Source organism: Mugil cephalus, chromosome 1 (assembly GCF_022458985.1).
Source record: "Mugil cephalus isolate CIBA_MC_2020 chromosome 1, CIBA_Mcephalus_1.1, whole genome shotgun sequence".
Lineage (NCBI taxonomy): Eukaryota > Metazoa > Chordata > Actinopteri > Mugiliformes > Mugilidae > Mugil > Mugil cephalus.
In genome coordinates this window covers 19,581,005-19,600,418 of record NC_061770.1, presented here as the reverse complement: position 1 = coordinate 19,600,418, position 19,414 = coordinate 19,581,005, and the positions used below count along the sequence as shown (strand labels likewise).

Genomic DNA, 19,414 nt, shown 5'->3' with positions numbered 1-19,414 from the left:
GCCCGTGCACGTGCACGCGCCGGAGTGGAGTTGTAAACGAGGCGCGTGCGCTTTTCAGCACCAATGCCTCGTGGATAGCGGCCAAACGCAGCGGAGTTTAGAGAGAGTCGCGCGAGCTCAAAGCTTCACTTTAGCGCGATTAAACCGACGACTTAGCGGTTTGAAACGCATTCACGGGGAAACTTTTACTCACTCGGAAAGAAGACACACGAAGGGGGCACGATTTGAGCTTTGTCTGGCCCGGCGGCGAGAGCTGCATCTCGGCTGAGAGAAGTTTTTTTGCGGGTAAAACATCGTTTTTGTTTTGCTGTGCGTCCTTCCTGCGTCGTCTGTGCTCGGTCGATACAACTGCGCACCGGGAGGACTAAATGGCTCGAAGCGAAAGGAAACAAAGGTGATACAGAAGATTACCTACTCATCCCAGACGTGAGGTTGAGCAGTGGTCGTGTTTTTAGCCACAGCACCGCCTGCTCATACCGCCGAGGTCTCCATTGTGTGAGCATCTCTGTGCTATTCCACCGACCTCCCCCCCCCTCCCCTAAAAATCCCGCGCTGCCACCAACACACGCCGGCTTTTATTTTTATTATTATTATTATTATTATTTTTCTTTTCAGTTGAACTTTTTTTTTATATATCTTGAATCGAAAATGTGTTCTCGGGTTTGGTTCGTGACCGACCGGCGCATCAGCCAGGAGTACCCCCAGGTTCAGATCCTCCGGGCTCTGAAGGAGCGCTGCGCCGACGAGGATGTTGAATTCCGCTCTCTCCTCATGGATCAAATCGTGCTCACGATTAGCGAGGGGCAATTAGGTGAGTAAACCCCCTAATCAACAGTGCGTGGTGATAGATCATATTTATTGTTTATTATTATTATTTTTTTTTTTTTTTGATTGATTGATCGAGATCAATGGTGCTTCATGTGCTCCACAAAGTTAACCGCAGATGGGCATTGTTTGGAGGGGGTGGGGTGGGGGTGACACTGCCGTAAAGCGAGGAGAGGGCTAACCCGGTCTGCCTGCTAGCAATGAAGCGAAGTGTACGCACAGCCGTGACCGCCTAACCCACTTTCTTGCTAGACTGCCTCCAGACTAGAGGAGCGATGACGCTTGATTTAATTTCGCTGAATGCGATACAATCCCTGCACTGTTGTGGTGCTTGATTAGATTTGCTCAAGTCGTTTTTTTAATCACTTTTCCCCCATATTAGTTGGAATCAAGTGGTGCAAACAAGGCTGCAGCGTACGAGGTTCTCTCACATGTTGATCCCAAACGTGACAAGATTTCCTCTTCTGCTTGGCTCAGAAAACGTAAACATGTTTTTATTGTGTTGAAAGAGCATCAACTTCAAACTTAAAGTAGCTGGTTAAACATCTTTCTGATGTAAAAGATAGTACTTATCATTAGACATGGTGAATTAAAAGGGAAAAAATCATTCCATTGTCTAATTATAAAAGGTTAAGAGAGGGGAAATAAGACGAAAACATTGCATTTCTTCTTACTTGACAAATGACTCAAAAGAAAAAATAGCATATTGACTGCCACCTCACCCACTCAACCAACACCTTGTCACAATCGCACATCTTCAGTCGGTCTATTGTTGTCATTTTATACAGGTTAAATATGGTTGTCGCAAAATGGCAACATTTCACAGTAATGAGTCAGGAGGCCTTAATTAAGGCCTTAATAAAGCGATGGTAACAGTAGGAACGCTCCACCAACGTACACACATGGAATTTGTCGGGGTGCCGCGAAGTGGGGCCGTGTCACCAGACGAGAAGTGTGAAAGTCTCAATTAACAAGCCTGTGAAGGTTTTCAGTCACCCAGGTTGTGATACATCAAAAAAAAAAAAAAAAACGTATAAGAAAGGGAATCGTCTTCAAGAAGGATGTTTTGCTGCTCATCCAAGGAGCGAGTAGTAGCGAGGAATGCACCGTCTTGCATATTGGGGAAACAAAACAACTCCTCCACGAATGCATGACTCAGCACAGGAGAACTTCAGGCTCAGGAGCCCTTTAAGCAATCCACCTACACCTTTATGACCACCAACGTGCACATTTTAGCCGGTGAACAGAACTGGTTTGAGAGAGAAGCCCTCAATTTACATTTCAGTCTATACTTGTGTCCCCAAGACATTTTACCACCCCCTCCTCCATTCACACCTTGAGACTTTAGCCTTAATTAACACATAAATAGTGCAGGCTGATGTTACCAGAGGCTGAATAGATGGGAGAGAATGTGGGGATGAATGGGGTTGGGGGGGGGCTGTCCTGCATGCCCTTTGCTGACCACACTGTTGCTTCATCCTGCCACGTTGTACTGCACGGCCCCGTCATGGCAAAGCATTACACTGCACATTCCAACAGATGGCAACTGAAGTGGCCTTTAAGAACTGATTTACGTTTTACATTGTGTGGTACAGTCAAAATAATACACGCCAGCATGAACGAACCCGAAAGTTGTGGCTGGATTTGCGAAAGAATGCGTACGGCATGAAGATTACACTATAATGACGAGGTAATCTGATCCTAAGAACAAGTTAATCTCCGGATAGCACAATATGCTAACATCATCTAGGTTACATCCTGAAAAGATGATCATACTAGCCAACACGTAACATGTAGGTAGACGGCTGTCTAGACCTGTACCTTGATGCTCATGATGCCCATAAGCAGGTCACTTAACATGAGCTCTAGTCCATGCTGGTCACAGTAAGTGTCTTCTAAATCTTGGCTTGACATCACAGATTAACAGCCAGTGGACAGATTGGCCACGCTGTGGGTTTACTACACGGGAACACTTACATGCGCGGTGCCTGGGGTCTTGAGGTGCACGTTGGCCTTGTAAAGGCAGTTGCCGATGCAAAATTCGAACAGGAATTAGTATCCTAGCCCATCATCTTTATAGTAAATACATTTGTTTATATTTTGCAGTAGGCACATCCTTACTTTATGAAAGATAAGATCAGCATAGAGTCCTCACTATTTCTTTATTGGAAACATAAGTGCTATTTCACCATCATGCCCTGGTTGATGGTCACTACTTTTCTTGGTCAACATTGCTATCATTGCTGTTTGATTTGGGTCAATAAAATGTAGACCAATATAAAGTGATAAGTTCATATACACCACGGACAAATCGATTTATATTAAATAAAATTTAATAAAGTGATTTACAATGCTTAGAGGTGTAAGAGGTTTGTTTATTCATTTACATATAACAAAACATAATCAAACAAATTGAATCAAGACTCTGCTTCTGTGTAAATTTATGTTCTTCGAGCTATAGGGCTATAATTTTGGTCTGAGCCGTAACAGGGAACACATGGCAAAAAAACACATATGGATAACAGATATAAATGGGCACCAGAGACCAGAACTTGCTCAACAATCGGTTTTTGACTAGTAGTACATTAATGAGCTGTACCAAAAAAGTTTGTTAGTATTGTTTTAGGGTAGGTCAAAATGTGGTCACAAGCCTAAAAACTGATAACAACTTTACAACATTGCCTTTTCATGTGTGTGTTCTCGAGATAGGGTTGAGGTCCACATTTCACGCTGAAGTTAATGGGTTCAGTATGTCCTGGCAAGAGAGGTCAATACGTGCAACCATTGCACATCGTTGCGTTTTAATGGCCGATGACGGCCCCTCACGTAGGACAGCTAAACCTAGCATTCAGCTAGCTAGAGGCATTTCGCATCCCACGATTGAGTGGATTTAAACAGGCACCGGATATGAATTGATGCCACAAACTTTTATGATCCTTCTGCAAGCCAGTGAACCCCAAACACGATAAATGCAACACATCCATGTCAGTGAAGATGGAACATTAAGGAAGACTCAGTATATTAAATTATTCTCTGATTAGCATCAACAGACATCAGGCTGGCTGGTTTTGTTGTATATCGCTGCTGTTTATTTTATTCACATCTACAAACGGTTGCTGTGTATTTCACAAGTTTTATAGGTTTAAAGCCGAATTACGTTTTAAATCAGGGCGATTTGTAATTCTGGTATATCACACTGTTGCTGTTGCTTACTGCAAAATTTAGGGTTCTTTTCAAGTATTACCAAATATATGTTTCATTTAACCCAATAAAGACCGTGTCCAGTATTCTTAGGGCTCTTGATTGCACATGTTGTGCTCCAGGAAAATAGCTTGTTTGTCAATTAGCCAGCAGGATCTCATTTGCCGATTCTCACATGCAGCCTGGAATAGGTCTGTTTGCATTTTTCTGGTTTGCCAAAGAGTTGCACAGAACCAGCATTATTCTCTAGATAGAAAAGTAGCCTGCACAGAAGACACATGTACTGTATTTATACTTTTGTTTTACACATACTGAGTATTTATTTATTCTTTCCCACCTGGTGCTGTACAAGGAAACCTCATGTAAAGAATTGCTTTATTAAGATGTGAGCTGTTGACGTACCTTTCTCTATAAAATTTAACTATCTGTTCTGAATGTTTAAATTTTCTCTCCATGTATGGTCCTCATGCAAATAAGGGCTTGTAGTTTGCATAGTCGAAGTAGCCAAAGAGAACAGTGTCTGCTCTTTGATTACTGGACTCTAAACCCTCTAAATTCATCAGCTGTCAATAACCACAAACCCACAAATACTACTTGAAGAACGATAATGGGTCTTCCACTCTGGTTTTCTGAATTATCATGCCACAGAAATAGCACACCTCCCGAGAGAAGCAAGGTTTTATTGGTTTAGAAAGCAATAAAGCCTTTTGATTTGTCAGTATTCAGTTAAGTTAGCAGCAGTGCGTTTGTTTGTACCAGCTGCAGAGTCTGGTGGACACTAAATATTTCCTACACAGCATTACGTCAAACATATAAAAATAACCAATGAGTAATACTCAAGAACACAGTATATTGACCCTTCCTATACAAATGTACTTTCTCTTCCATTCCCTGCAACAAAATATACAATAAGTTGGATTATATAGCATTCATTGATGTCAAATGACTGGATAAATAAGCCATCTGATGTACATTATTTAAGAATACATGTTGCAAATAGGATGTAAAAGGATTCTTATATGACCAATACCAAGCCTCATCTGAAATGTAGCACACCATAAAAATATAAATACCTCCCAGCCCTAAATAGAATACATTAAAGGTTATTACTAATTGTGGTTAATGTGGTATGGATTCAGGCTATTAAATGTGAGAATACCTCAGTGTCAGTTTAATTTGTTTGATGAACCGTGGTTACACGCTGCTCCGTCATTTCTTTGACGCAAATTATTATTGTCTGTTAGTTTAAGACGCTAGCATGCCACTAACTGAGACAGACAGTAAAACTGACATACTAGCCTGCATGATACACTACATATGTCTCTTGGTCATTATATCTCAACCCGCCTCCCCTCTTTATAAAAGGTTTTCCAATTTGACATAAATGGCTTCCTTTACTCCTTTTTTTCAAAGCTTTTGTCTTCTCTGGCTAAAATGTGGACGTTGTTGTCTTCAGAGGAGTGTCCTTTGTCCTTCAAGTGGACTGCTGTGGCCGCCTCCTGTGTTCGGACATGGGTTTGTGGATGGCCCATGGGAAGTGACTAGCATGTTTTCACTGTAATGTTTGCATTGTTCAATACATTGTTTAGGTGTGTCCCATTTTCAATCAGCCTGACAAAGCTAGCAAGCATAACAGGCATTCTGTGCATGCTGCTGCAACGTCACAAAGCAGGAGGACAAACACAGCGTCCACCCTGACTGCATTCTCACACCATGTCTGGATGTACAGTATCTGCCAAAAAAAAGTGGCCACACTCTGCCAGTTCAATGACATATCTTTATTTTATTTATTTTTTTTTTTACTATTATCTGGTAGATCAATGCTAAAGAATTATATAGCAAACTATTTTTTTTTAATTGTTAGTTGCATCAGAGTAGCCACACCTTTTTCTTTTGATAACATTTTTTTCACATTCATTGTCAGATTTCTGGAATGGCTTTACAACTGGCTTGAAGGAGTTCCCAGAGGCGTTGAGTGCTTTACCCTGAGGTCCAACTCACCCCAAACTGTCTCAATTGGGTTCAGACTGGGTGATTGTGGAGGCCAGGTTGTCTCACGCAGAAACTCCATTTTACTCCTATTGGTCAAATGGAAATGAGTTTGGAGTCGTTAGCTGCGTTTCCATTACATTTTTTGCAAAATAAAAGCGATATTTCTGAAATTTCAATAAAGTATGATTGCGCATTTCTACGGGTAATGGAAACATAATGGAAATGCAGAAAGTATCCTGTGGTTCCACTAATCTCATACCAGATGGGATGATGGTGTGTCACTGCATAATGCTGTGCGCCTTGCATTTTGAATAAATCACGACAATGTCACTAGCAAAACACTGTCGCTCCTCCTCCTCCTCCTCACACATAGAAACCGTCCGCTCACCTTTTCTGTGTCTCATAAGGACGTGATAAATTGAAACCAAACCCAAGTATGGATTTTGTCTGGTCTAATGATTCATTGTTACAGCCACCTTGAACGGCGAAGTAGCTTTAAACTGTAATTTATCATGAATAAAACAACTTAAGCACTCAAAAACACTCAATCAACCAACATGGGTCAAACAGGAGACACTAGTTCACAAAGGGACGTAGGACCTGGTGATTTATTTCTGACTCTAAACGCACCAAACTGAGCCCTAATCAGAAATAAGACCAAAAAGGGAGACTACCGAACCCATCAACCAGAAGAAATAAGTAAAACAAATGCTAGATAAATAACAGCTCCTGTTGCTCCAGTTGGGAGAAGACCAAGGTTTCTGCGTGTATTTTTGGGATGTGCCTGATTACCACAGATGAGTCTTTACCACTCCTGACCAACCGAGGAAAAACACCGGAGCATGTAACAACATTTTTTGTTCCAAGACATTTGCTCCCATCAGTTGACGTTGAGATGTGTCTGCCACATGAACTCTGTGAAGCCTTTATGTGGGCGTAAATCTTAGGAGGTAGTTATTTGGGGTTTGTACATGTCTTAAAGTAATGGTGTACCATTGTCTGGTTGAGTTGTTAATGCTATGATAGGGATTTAAAAACAGCAGTGGAATAGGGATATTCCCTGTGTCGCTGCAGAACAAACACATCAAGAAGGCAAGAAACCCCACTGTCAAGTCCACTCTCCCCCTCATAGGGTGTGTCCAAATTGTTTTGACAGGTACTGTACATCCAGACATAGGGTGAGAATACAATCAGGGCAGACGCTGTGTTTTTGAAGAGTGATTGAAAATGGGACATACCTATACAATGTATTGAACAGTGAAAACATGCTAGTTACATGACATGGGCTTTAATCCCCAAAAGAAAAACAAAAAATAACAAGAAAATTGAGATCGCGATATTTTCTTTGCCGTGATCACATGACAGACACTTGCCCGGATGAATAGGACTGATTCATGCGGCTGCCTCGTTTGGTCCCCCTGGAGATGGAGACGAACGCTGTGAACACTGTCTGTCAAAAACCATGAGACCACGTCCCCCTGACACTTCCCACTGTAGCACCACTCGCAGTGCCGTCGGTGGCTGCACAATCAGAGCAGTGTGCGACAGTGCTGAATAGGGTAGCAGAGACAGTGAATCCTCCTGCTTCTGTGCCGAGATCGTGAGGAGGAAACGGAGGAGGAAAAAAAAAAAAAAAAAGGGGAGGGGTGGGGTATTTTTCATGGCTCCCGTTTTCGTGCGCCCCTCCCCTTAGTTCCTTCTCCTATTTTAGCTACAAGACATCCCTGACCTTTTCTCCCTGCTGCCTTTCTCTTGCTCTCCTTCACCTGTGTGTGCACTTAATAACCCCACAAGCCGTACATGCAAGATATGCACGGCACAGGCTGAATGCAGTCGAAGCATCTGCCAGCACTTCACCGGCTAAATGTCTGTTATTATGTATGCAGCAACCATCAAGCTTCACTTCATCTCACATGGTCTCGGCTTGTGCTGCTATCACTATGGTGAGCCTGCAGATTCTAAGATGGCTGAAATTCATGTCACGGTAGAGGTGAAGTGCTGTGCTGGTGAAAAAAAACAATCCCCTCCCCTCTTCCCCATACGTAGAATAGTACATGTGAACACCCGAGCATAATCTCGCACACACAGGTTTTTGTTGTCACTTAATCTGTTCGTCCCGATGAGCTGTCGTGTCGTATCACAGTTTCAAAAAAAAAAAAAAAAAAAAAAAAAAAAAATCTCACAGGCTGTCTCTTTTTCTTCTTCTCGTCCAGGGAGAAAAGCACCACCAGCCAAATCATGGCTTGTGAATTTGCCATCTGCATTGGCAAAATCTTATTCTGTTCTGCAGATTCAAATAGACGCTGATTGAGACTGGGGAAAGCTAATGAATGTTGAGATCTGTCCGATTTTTGCAGCCTTTGTGGAAAAGTCAGTGTATTCTATGTCCCACTGGCTCTCGTCTCACCATCATACCATACAAGCTTCCTTTGTCAACTGTCCCCTGTTTTCCATGGCTTATACATGCTGTGCTGAATTGAAATGGCTGATCACTGACCTATTCAGATGTGCTCAGTTAGCCTGTTTTAGTTACTTAGCTTTCATTTGCATAATAAAAGCGCTTTCGGGCTGAGAACTTGTCCAGTGTCAATTTGACTTTCAGTAAAAACAAAACACAGTAAATTGCAGATCCTAGTTTTGTTGCATTTCGCAGATTTGCACCACTTAAATTTAAGCAGGTTCAGTCAAATATCATGTAAATTTTTTGACATGTACAAATCAAAAGTGTGTGTATTGAGCCATAATATACCTCAAAGCCGCACTGTACCTGTTTCATCTCAAGGCTGGCCTTGCGAGAGTCTGGCAGCACTGACGTCAACTGAGAAAAGCAGCTTGATTGTTGTGACCTGGGAGGAGAACGGCAGGCCTTAAGCAACAATAGCTCTTCCTCAGTCAAAGATCAAAACAATAGTATTGCAGCATATGGTGGGTTGGCAATAAAAATAAACATATATCTTTATGTAATAAACAAGCGCCGCAGGTTCCACAGTCTCGACTAAACACCAACCAGCCTTGGATCTGTCTGCATCTGCCTGATCCTGTAACCTGGCCAAATGCAAGCCAGAGCTGTGTGGTGCCGTCTGGAGTCAAACAGGCTCCATAAGAGGAGTAAACTTTTCCACCAGCGGATGATTGATTCCAAATCTCACTGAGCGCTTTCGCAATGTTTCCAGGCTTTAAATATGTCATTTAGGATGTAATAACAGTCGTAAACAATGACACATTACTTCCTAATCTTGCAGAAGAAAAGCCAAGCCAGATGCTGACTAATGGCTCCGCTGGTTGCTGGTTCCACGATTTTGTAAATAATTTGTCTGCTCATAAACTGACAAACTAATAATATAGTCGTGTTAATTTCTCCCCCTACTGTCTCGTTTCCAAACACTCTCCCCCTCTCCTGTTTTCCTCAACATTTCACCGGTCCAGGTCTGCGGGTGGAGCAGGAGCTGGTGACGTCTTATCCGCAGGTGGTGGTGGTGCGGGTGCCCACGCCTTGGGTTCAGTCGGACAGCGACATCACCGTGCTGCGCCACCTGGAGAAAATGGGCTGCCGGCTCATCAACCGGCCCCAGGCCATACTCAACTGCGTCAACAAGTTTTGGACCTTTCAGGAACTAGCCGGACACGGGGTGCCTCTTCCCGACACCTTCTCCTACGGTAAATTATACGTTTGTCTTTCTTACGGCTCTAATGTATTCTAGTAATACTGTAGTGTTATAACAAAGACATACAAAGCAGTTTCATTCGTTTATTTATTTATTTATCATTGCATCAGTCAAAGAAAGGGGTAGTGTTCATTAGAAACTGCATTTTAGGTCAGTAATATTTCAGTATTTCATTAAAATTAAGTGAAAAGTACACCTATCAGCCATAACATTAAAACCACTATCAGGAGAAGAGACTATCATTGATCATCTTGTGACAACTCAATGTTCTGCTGGGAAACGTCTGGACCTGGCATTCATTCATGTGGATGTACCACTCACCTAGACCAGACCAGGCACCCCCACCCTATAACAATGACACTCCTTGATGGCAGCAGCCATCCCCAGCTGTGTGCAGCCTGTCACGGACACACACAAATGTTTTAATAACAACTAAAAAAAACATGAACAAGAACAAGCACAAGGTGTTGACCTGGCCTCCAAATTCACTAGATCTCAAACTGTATCTGTACTGTATCAAGTATCTGTGGGAGCCCCCACCCACCACAACCGCCGCCTCCGCAATATTTTTGTTTTGCCAGACACCAAAAGACAACGTCAGAAGGCCCATGTGCATTCTCTGATGATTCACAACCGTTTTAGAGACCTACACAACATAAAGAAGGTGGTCATAATGTTATGCCTGATTGCTGTAAGCTATAAGTAATGGAAAATGTAAATATTGTCCAAGTATGTTAACACGTTATAAGGGAAAGTAACCCCATTGTCTACATGAAAATGACTATCGGCGTCAGCAGCAGTGTCGCTGCATCAGCTATGTTTTCATATCATTAGTTACGTCACAGGCTTTAGTCCACATGTGTGTGTGTATAACGCAGATTAATAAGCTTTCGGTCAGGAATTCGCCACTCCTCCGCAACCGCTCTAACGGTTACGATATTCGCAGTTTCTCTAACACCGCCGGGTTTTGAGAATGGCAGGATGTACAGCCGTAGCAGCAGAGCCAGGCTGCTGTTTTCATGTGTTTTGTAATTGGTTTATTCCTTGAGACAAAACAAAGGCTGACAACCGACAACACACATTTCTTTCTGTTCTCCTGAAATCCACAGTGCCGTGGTGTTTCGGAGAACAGAAAGAGAAGGATACAGGCAGGGGGAAAGAAAGGAAGGAGGAGGAGGAGGGAGGGAGGGAGGGAGGGAGGGGGGTTGGGGTGTTTGGCCTACATTCCATCCGTCTCTGCACAGTAGGCCTTGTGATGCATGCAGAGCAGCTGGACAGCTTATGTAACACCCCCCCACAACACACACACACACACACACATACACATACACGGACACACACTCCAACCCATGCCCCTTTCTTGATTTTTCAAAATAAAAGATGCCAAGGCCTCATTCCCCGCTCTAAGCTTAGCAGCTTATGACGTTGTTTAGAAATTACAATGCGGTGTCCACTCTCTCCTCCTCTGTCAAACACATCATGTGAATTAGCACATCTGGAAAAGCCATCTGACCCGGCCGCTCACATCTGCTGCCTTGATTGAACGCCAGACAAGGGCCGACAGGAAGACAAAGAGACAGTAACAAAGACGGGGAGGTTGGAAAGAGCATGCGGAAATTAATTATTAACACCTAATCAATATATTTTAACTTTATTTTTTTTATTTTTTTTTTTTTGATCGGCTCTCCGTCCAAACTCATGAGAAGCCCCAGCGCATGTGTTAGCCACAAGCTGCTGTTATAAATCAGTGTCAGATATGGTCAGCTGCTTCACATTAATGCAGCGTTCAGTGACTCCTCTGTTCCACTCCCATGAATCAAGCAGCAAGTCTAAACTCAGGACAACACTCCACCAGCCGGGGCTGTTTTGAGTCACTTCTGTTTCCATAGCAACATGCCACTTCTTTCCCTCTCCCGACTCCACCACCACGTCCGTACCGTAATGTGTGAACCAATGCGATCAAAACAAGGCCGATTTGTAATGTTTTTTTTTTTTTTGTTTTGTTGTTTTGTTTTTTTGTTTTTTTTTTACTGTGTGGGTGCATGCTGGTGTGTGTTTCTCCTCCTTTGTGCTCATGTGCATGGGTGTCCCTCAGGAGGGCACGACAACTTCCGAAAGATGATTGACGAGGCCGAGCCCCTGGGCTACCCCGTGGTGGTGAAGAACGCACGTGGCCACAGAGGTAAGACCATCGCTTTTCCGCCGTCGTTCGACACCACACGTACGCCACACCCCAAAAAACACGCCTAATGGAAGCTCGGTCCACCCTAATATGAAATTCATTGTCGGGGTGTTAAATGATTAGAACTGTGGTGCGGCAACAAACACAAAACAGAGGCTTGCCGTGCCTCCGCTGTGTGGTTGCTAGGTTGAGCATTTAACAGCGAATCATCGTCTTGATTTTTTTTTTTTAGAGGCGGTTTAGAAGGCGTGAGAAGTTTCCAGTCTTTCCATTAATGTTCGGCCCCAGAGTGTCTGCTGACCCATTAGCCCTTTCCTATTCACAGTTATCGACACTTGACTGGTTCTACCATTGTGTGAAGGAATAACAATGGTGTTGACCAGACCCGGCTGCCAGCACAGCAGATTTTTAGGGGAAGCAGCCGTTGGTCAGTTGGTCAGCCACTAACTTGACCCTTTTTATCGAGTTTGATGTCTCAGTTTTTTCAGTCTCTTTGTGGTTGACCCTTGACGTGCCGATGTACAACTTATGAGCACATGTAAAGCACTGAAGATGTATTTAAAATATTGTTTTGCTACATGTTTATATAGTCACATTTAGTTTTTATTTCACAGCTTATTTTAATACTTGTTTAAATTAAGATTTAGCAATCTGTATGGGCAACATGTAAATGATGTGATGTAGTTTTACGGCCACATAATACGGCCACACAAAAAGGTCTATTTTACTGCTTTCTGTGCATGTTTTGAAGAGATCCAGTACGACGTTCAAGGTATGAGTTGGCCTTCAGACAATACATTTTATTAAGATTAAGTAGTACATTTATTTCTCATTGGAACTGTTTGGGGAAAAAAACTGAGCTAACTCTGGATCGACTCTGTGAAAACTGAGATCGATGTAGTTGCACCAGTTTTGGATGAAACTCTGCCGTTGGTCAGACACTAACTTGTCCCTCTTTTTTTATGGAGTTCAGTGTCTTTAGGGTTGCTCAGCCATTGACACTGGCTGACGTCCAACTTGCATTCCCTCTTGTGAGCACAGAGAAAGGCCTGCGAACAAAGCACTGCTTCAAAATGTTATGAATGAATAAGTAAACAGTAGATTTCTAAATTTAAATTGCATCTGTTCTGCTTGGCCAATCGTTTGGGACAGATATACTGTGTATTCTTTTAAACGCGTATTCTCCAAACAGTGCTGTTGCATTATCAACAGCGACGAGGAATGTTCACAATTAATCCCCGTGTTGTTTTTGACTTGTTAAGTGTTACATCATGCCCCGGCTGCTGTCCATTTTCACATGTTCGCAGTGTTTCTTGTCAATGCATTCGCATGACGTGCACACAGACGCTAATGTGATTTCTCCCTGGAACGGGGTTCAGAGGTCGTGGCTATAAGGAGACAAGGGCCAAGTGGTGCTAATTAAAACAGGCATCTTCTAACCTCTGTGAGAAGCAGTTCTGTTGCTGCAAAGGGAACTATCTTGTCCATGATAGGAGAAACGAGAACTGACATGAGACTTGGTCAGCAGAAACAGTCACGCCACGAAAAACTTCAAGGAACTTTCTCCAACGTCAAATTCAAATGACAGGCCCTGTGAACATCTTATTTTATTTATTTATTTATTTATTTTTTATCGGTTTATTTGTAAAGGCAAATGTCCATCACATACATTAATTATAACTTAGTGATTCCAGAACATAAAAAAGGATGGAAGTGATTATGTTGATACTTCCCTTCCAGGATTTTCCACTAATTATTCCAGTAGAAATAAAAACATAACAGACAAAGTGAAAATCAGATCTGATTGGTTTTACATACTCAGTCCATTTGGTCCAGATCTTGCAAAATATTCCCTTTTCAACTTTGAGGGGAAATGATATCTTCTCTGTAACATAACTGTCATAGACGATTTCAATCCATTCAACAGTGGTGGGTGGTTGTACTTTTAACCACTTCCTCAAAACGTCTTTTTTTTAGTCTCGATTCAAACACGCCTCTGTGTTCTCAAGAGTCATCGTTATATTTCTCCCGTCATCTCTCGTCCTTCTCTTAGGTAAAGCTGTGTTCCTGGCACGAGACAAGCACCATCTGACGGACCTGTGCCACCTGATCCGCCATGACACCCCTTACCTGTTCCAAGAGTATGTCAAGGAGTCGCATGGCCGCGACGTGCGGGTGGTGCTGGTGGGCGGCCGTGTCATCGGCTCCATGCTGCGCTGCTCCACTGATGGTCGCATGCAGAGCAACTGCTCCCTGGGTATGTGGATGTCTGAGATGAGCGATGAGCCAGTTCAACGCACAGTTTAATCCAGCTATGCTAGAAATAACTGATGGGAACATGTCCTCCTCCTCCACACTAGGTGGCGATATGTGTCTTTTTAGCGGGTTAATATGGCCTCCTTTCTGGTTATGTTATATAATAAACACCTGAAGCCTAATGTGGCGGACCGGCATTTCATATACCAAGATGTACAATAGTATAGCTTTTTAATCTTGTGCTTAATGTTCGTGCTACTTTTAGTGCAGATAAGATGCACGCTATCCTTCAGGTGGTTCTTCTTTTACCTTCTTCTTCTGCGACCAACTTTCTTGGATGTATTTGTTGATATGCCAGCGCAGCGCTTGTGGAGCATGCGTACACATGTTGTCTTGTTAAAGTCCGATTAAGGCGTATACATTGGAGAAAAATGATTTCCAATCTGGGTGTCTTAATCGGATAAAGAGAACTCGGATTTTAGTCGGATTAAGGTCTTTACATGCACATAAATTGTCTAGTTAAAGTCGGATTAAGGCAGTAATTCTTTTCATTTCACGTGCATGTAACAGTAGTGAATGATCCCACACGTTTCATTAGTGAACTCTCTCCTTACAGCTTCACACATTTGCAATATTAATTTTACTTTTAATGTCGTATCGCTACACGTTCTGATAATTTTGTAACAACTTCAACTGCAAGTAGAATAACTGTGTTAACGTTAATATTTCTAGTCATGTGGTTAAACAGTCTGTTTTAGAAATAAAGCTTAGAACGCGTGACAGCTTAATAAACTAGTTTCAGGAAGTGCTGCAAACTCAACACGTTTGTCCTGAACGTACCCTGAAGTGAGACAGCAGACCAGCTGATGGGACTGATTTTCACTGTCAGAGCATGAGCACTTGGAGTGTAGCTGAGGCTGTAACACACTGTGACATATTTGGGACAGCAGTCACCGGATTATTATGTATTTATGTAACAGTTCATGTTGACACTGACTTTAAGCAGGCCTGACGTGGTGTTTAACACTTTAACATTCTGGTGGGTCGCATGTGGGACAGCAGGAGCTTTTTGAACCAATCACAGCTCCGTACACGAGTTGTGTTTCAGTAAATGCTTCACGCAATATGTCACTGGAAAGCTAATTTTCTTCCGATTTCACTGATGGAAAATAAGTAATTATAGGATTCAACCAACACAGGCAACGCAGCCAACACATATTTTTTCCAAACAAAAAAATTCAGACGAACCCAACAGCTTCTTATTTTTTAACTGTGCGCCAAGTGATTACTCAAGAACACTTAGAACCACTTAGAGTGATTTGTGATAGAAACTTCAGAGTCTTGGCTTTCAAAAGACACCAAGACCATGCTCCAAAATGTTGTCGGACAGCATTCAATTTACTTTGGGTATATTGCAAAAAAAGCTGGAATGATAAGGGGTTATTTCCATGATTTTGATTATAATTCTTCTAAATCTACATGTTTTTTTTTTTTATATATATATATATATATATATAATCTTACTTAAAGATTGTTTTTGTGTGGCGTTAACCAGCTGGATGTCCCTGTGCATTGTCAGGTGGTGTCGGTATGATGTGCCCCCTGAGCGAGCAGGGCAAGCAGCTGGCCATAGAGGTGTCCAACATCCTCGGCATGGACGTGTGCGGCATAGACCTCCTGCAGATGAACGACGGTTCGTTCGTGGTGTGCGAGGCCAACGCCAACGTCGGCTTCATCGCCTTCGACCAGGCCTGCGGCATGGACGTGGCGGGCATCGTCGCCGACTACGCCCTGTCGATGCTCCCCAGCCGCCTCACCCGCAAGATGTCCCTGCTGTCCGTCGTGTCGAGCACCAGCGAGACCAGCAGCGAGCCCGAGGTGTGCACCGTGCCCGCCGGCAACGGCTCGCTGCCCGAGGCCGTCTGCAACATGAGCGTGGGTTCCACTTCCAGCGAGAGCGACCCGGAGTTGGCCGAGCCCTCCCAGTCCTCGCCCCGGCAGTCCGCCGCCCCGGCCCTGCCCGACCTCCCCGACCTCCCCGACCAAGCCTACAACTTCAACGCTCTCCTCGCCAATGAGATCAAGCTATAGACTGAGTGAGATTCAAGCAGCTTCGTGCACACACGACACACACATCCATATTTAAAACACACGCCTGTACGAATGGCAACAAACATTCCTTTTTAAGAACACGCATCAGTCCAAAAAAAAAAAAAATTATTAAACATGAAGAGCAGAGAAAAAAACACATACAGACACAAAAACTAGAGCCTACTCCTACTTTAAAAAAGGAAAAGATCTGAGGCTGCTCCCCTGACTCTCCTCTCTTTGCACCTCTATTCCCAAACTGAACGTCCCACTGTCTAAACATAGGGTGGGATATAGTACATGAGACAAATTTACCTCTTCTAGTTTATATTTGCAGTGAAGGATTCCCATAAATACACACACCTGCCATATTTTTATCTTCACAGTACAGTACCATTAATCAAGTAGAATCTACATAGGTTTTTTTTTTTATTATTATTATTTTTTTTTTGCAGAGGTTTTAGTCCATTTTGGCAGATTGGAGACAAAACAAACCTTTCTTTTTTTTTTTTGGTCAAGTTGTTGGTGAGAGGAATACATCCTCATGCTAGGCACATCATACTGTCAGTTCCAATGTAGCAATGTAGAGCCCCTGTTAAGGAGCCACCCTGTAGCAACTGGATTCATAATAAATGAGAAATGAAATCATTCCTCGCTATGTGGCATGTGTCATATGTTGTTAGTTCAACATACCAGCAACTAAAGTCTCAAAATCCAGAAAAATCCCAGTTTTGAATCGATACGTTTCACACGTAGCTGAGAACGCTACGCTACAATAACGCTAATAAGACAACATCCATCTGGTGCTGACAGTGTCCATAAATTCATTCTGTGCATGATGTAATGTAAAGCTAAGCAACTCCATTCACCCATGCAAAGAAATAGACGTGAAAAGTAGCAGATTTGTTTTAAGAGTCGGAAAAAAAAAAAGGAAAAAAAAGAAAAAACATGAATTCATTGCTCGATTTTTTGAATTTTACATTCCTGTTTGTTTGATTAGCCTTACCAGCAGCAGCAGCAGCAGCAGCATCACTCTGCTGCTTTTTAAAAATTCATTCAATGCCTAGCACTTTATACTAAACAGATGCATTTTTTTCTCACTCGGAGGACATATCTCGTAAAAGTGTGAAAGCTGCGTCTACTCCTGCAAGCGAAATATACCTCAGTACAGTGACTTCTCACTGCCATAGGACGACATACAGTACATATCAGCCTGGGTTCTCGTGGTTTCCTATTGGCCCCTGACACGCCAGGCGTCCTTTCCCTTTATGTCTTAGTAGCTGAAAGGCTAGTTACATGTATTATTATTCTTTTTTTTCTTTTTTTTTACCTTTTATGTATATATGTAGTGAGTGAGTTAGCTTCACACAATACTAGTACGCGGCTGATGAAACTGGAAGAGCTGAAGTAACTGCCAACGCTGACATTGTCATGAGCCATTCTGGACACACTTGTTTTGTACAGAATAGTAAAAAAAAAAATTGACATTTGGTGCTAACATGTCTGGATTCGGTTAAATGGGATATCCCAGTCATATTTTTTTTGTAGATTTCTTTCTTTCTTTTTTTTTTTCCTGTGGATTTAAAAATTAACTACCCAATCCCGCTAAATAATATGTTGGCATGTACAAACAATGGAAACTATATTTTTGCAATCTTTTTCAATAGAATGTTACTTTGTCTTTCCTTAGAGAAGAAAGGAAATAAATCCAGGGATCTCAGCTGCCAGGGCCTTTACTGTTTACAGTTTGTGTTCCTTTGGATTAACTTCCTGAAGTGAGTAATAACATTGTGTGTGTGTGTGTGTGTGTGTGTGTGTGTGTGTGTGTGTGTGTGAGAGAGGGGAGGCGAGGGAGGGGGTGGGGCGGGGGGGCACACTGGAGTAACTGCCATTCATTAAGAATAATTCACACAAGCACAAAGATAAACCCTAAATTGTTCCATGTAGCGACGTAATTGTTTTTTATTTTATTTTTATTTATTTTTTTTTTTTTATTTAGGCTTGTAACCCTTTCTGTTGAACACAACTCAGGGAAGCAGCCTGGATCTCAGCCCCCGACCCCCCAAAGGCATGCATGACATATCCATACGAGCTGGAGGAGACATGTCAGAAACACAACACACACCCACCCATAAGCAGACAAATATAACACACAAACAACAAAGAAAAAAAAGGTTGTAAACTACATTCTAAGACAATGTGGCGTATACCATGGTTAACATGCACTTTTTTTTCCTTGCTTGTTTTATATTGTTCCATGTTTTCTTCATAATTTATGGTATTTCTTTTCTTTTGTTCTCTCTCTCTCTTATTTTTATTTTTTTTTTTTAAGGAAAACAAAGTGATTTGCGTGCACTAATATTGTCTCAATAAAGTGAAACCGCTGTGAAGCTTGATTTTTATTTGCCTTTTCTTGTGGGCCTGATTTGCTAAGTGTCTGGAACCGTAACAGAGCCCCCTGCTTTTTTTTTTTTTTTTTTTTTGTTAGGGGGCCGTATCTTAAGCCTGCCAGACGACAAGAAAATGCAGCGTTTTTATTTCAAGGCTGCTGCTGTCAAGTGATCACAGTGGCTCCACTGAGAGAAGAACACCAGTTACACTACTACTGTGATGTTGTCCAGTACCTATATAATCAAATGATCTGACGAGCAAAACTGTGAAACCGCGGACTCTCCTGACATGCAAAAGGGGCCGGTGGGCTCGAGTCATCGAGTCGCAAACCCTACTTTTCTGAGTGAACTGTCTCCAGTTGTTGCCCCCCCTGTTTTGAAGTCTTTGTATTGAACCCCCACCTCCCCCCATTCCACTCGGTGTACTTGCGTGTAAAAGAATGGCCACATATCTTTTTAAGACACGGCCAGCCATAGGAAAATGTTCACTTCTACTCCTCACTAGCCCCCCGTTTATTTAAATCTCTTCACACAGCATCCATATCTAATCGCTTAAGGTTCACCCCCTACCACATTTCAAAGCGCCTTTTTCCTTTGCCCCTCCGGAGCAAGAGGTCCCAACTTCTCTCTGTTTGGTTTACGTAAATCAGCGGCCATTACAGAGCTACTGAAAGAAAGAGACGCGCCACATGCTTTAGTCCCAAATCGTAGGTTTCCCGGGCCTCTGTGGCTCTCGGTGTGGCCGGCCTGGAACAAACATGTAGGGAACCCGTTGGACGAGTCACTGTGTACAACGACAGAGCACAAGGTTACTA

General features: G+C 42.7%; 1 protein-coding gene across 1 annotated transcript; it reads left to right on the top strand.

Annotated features, from left to right (window-relative positions):
• Positions 1-234: 234 nt before the first annotated feature.
• rimkla (ribosomal modification protein rimK-like family member A) lies at positions 235-17,127 on the top strand. The gene is made up of 5 exons (XM_047571872.1): positions 235-811; positions 9,445-9,675; positions 11,779-11,865; positions 13,919-14,122; positions 15,701-17,127. The coding sequence occupies exons 1-5, from the start codon at positions 649-651 to the stop codon at positions 16,210-16,212; spliced, it is 1,197 nt and encodes a 398-aa protein (XP_047427828.1). The 5' UTR covers positions 235-648; the 3' UTR covers positions 16,213-17,127.
• The last annotated feature ends 2,287 nt before the right edge of the window (positions 17,128-19,414 follow it).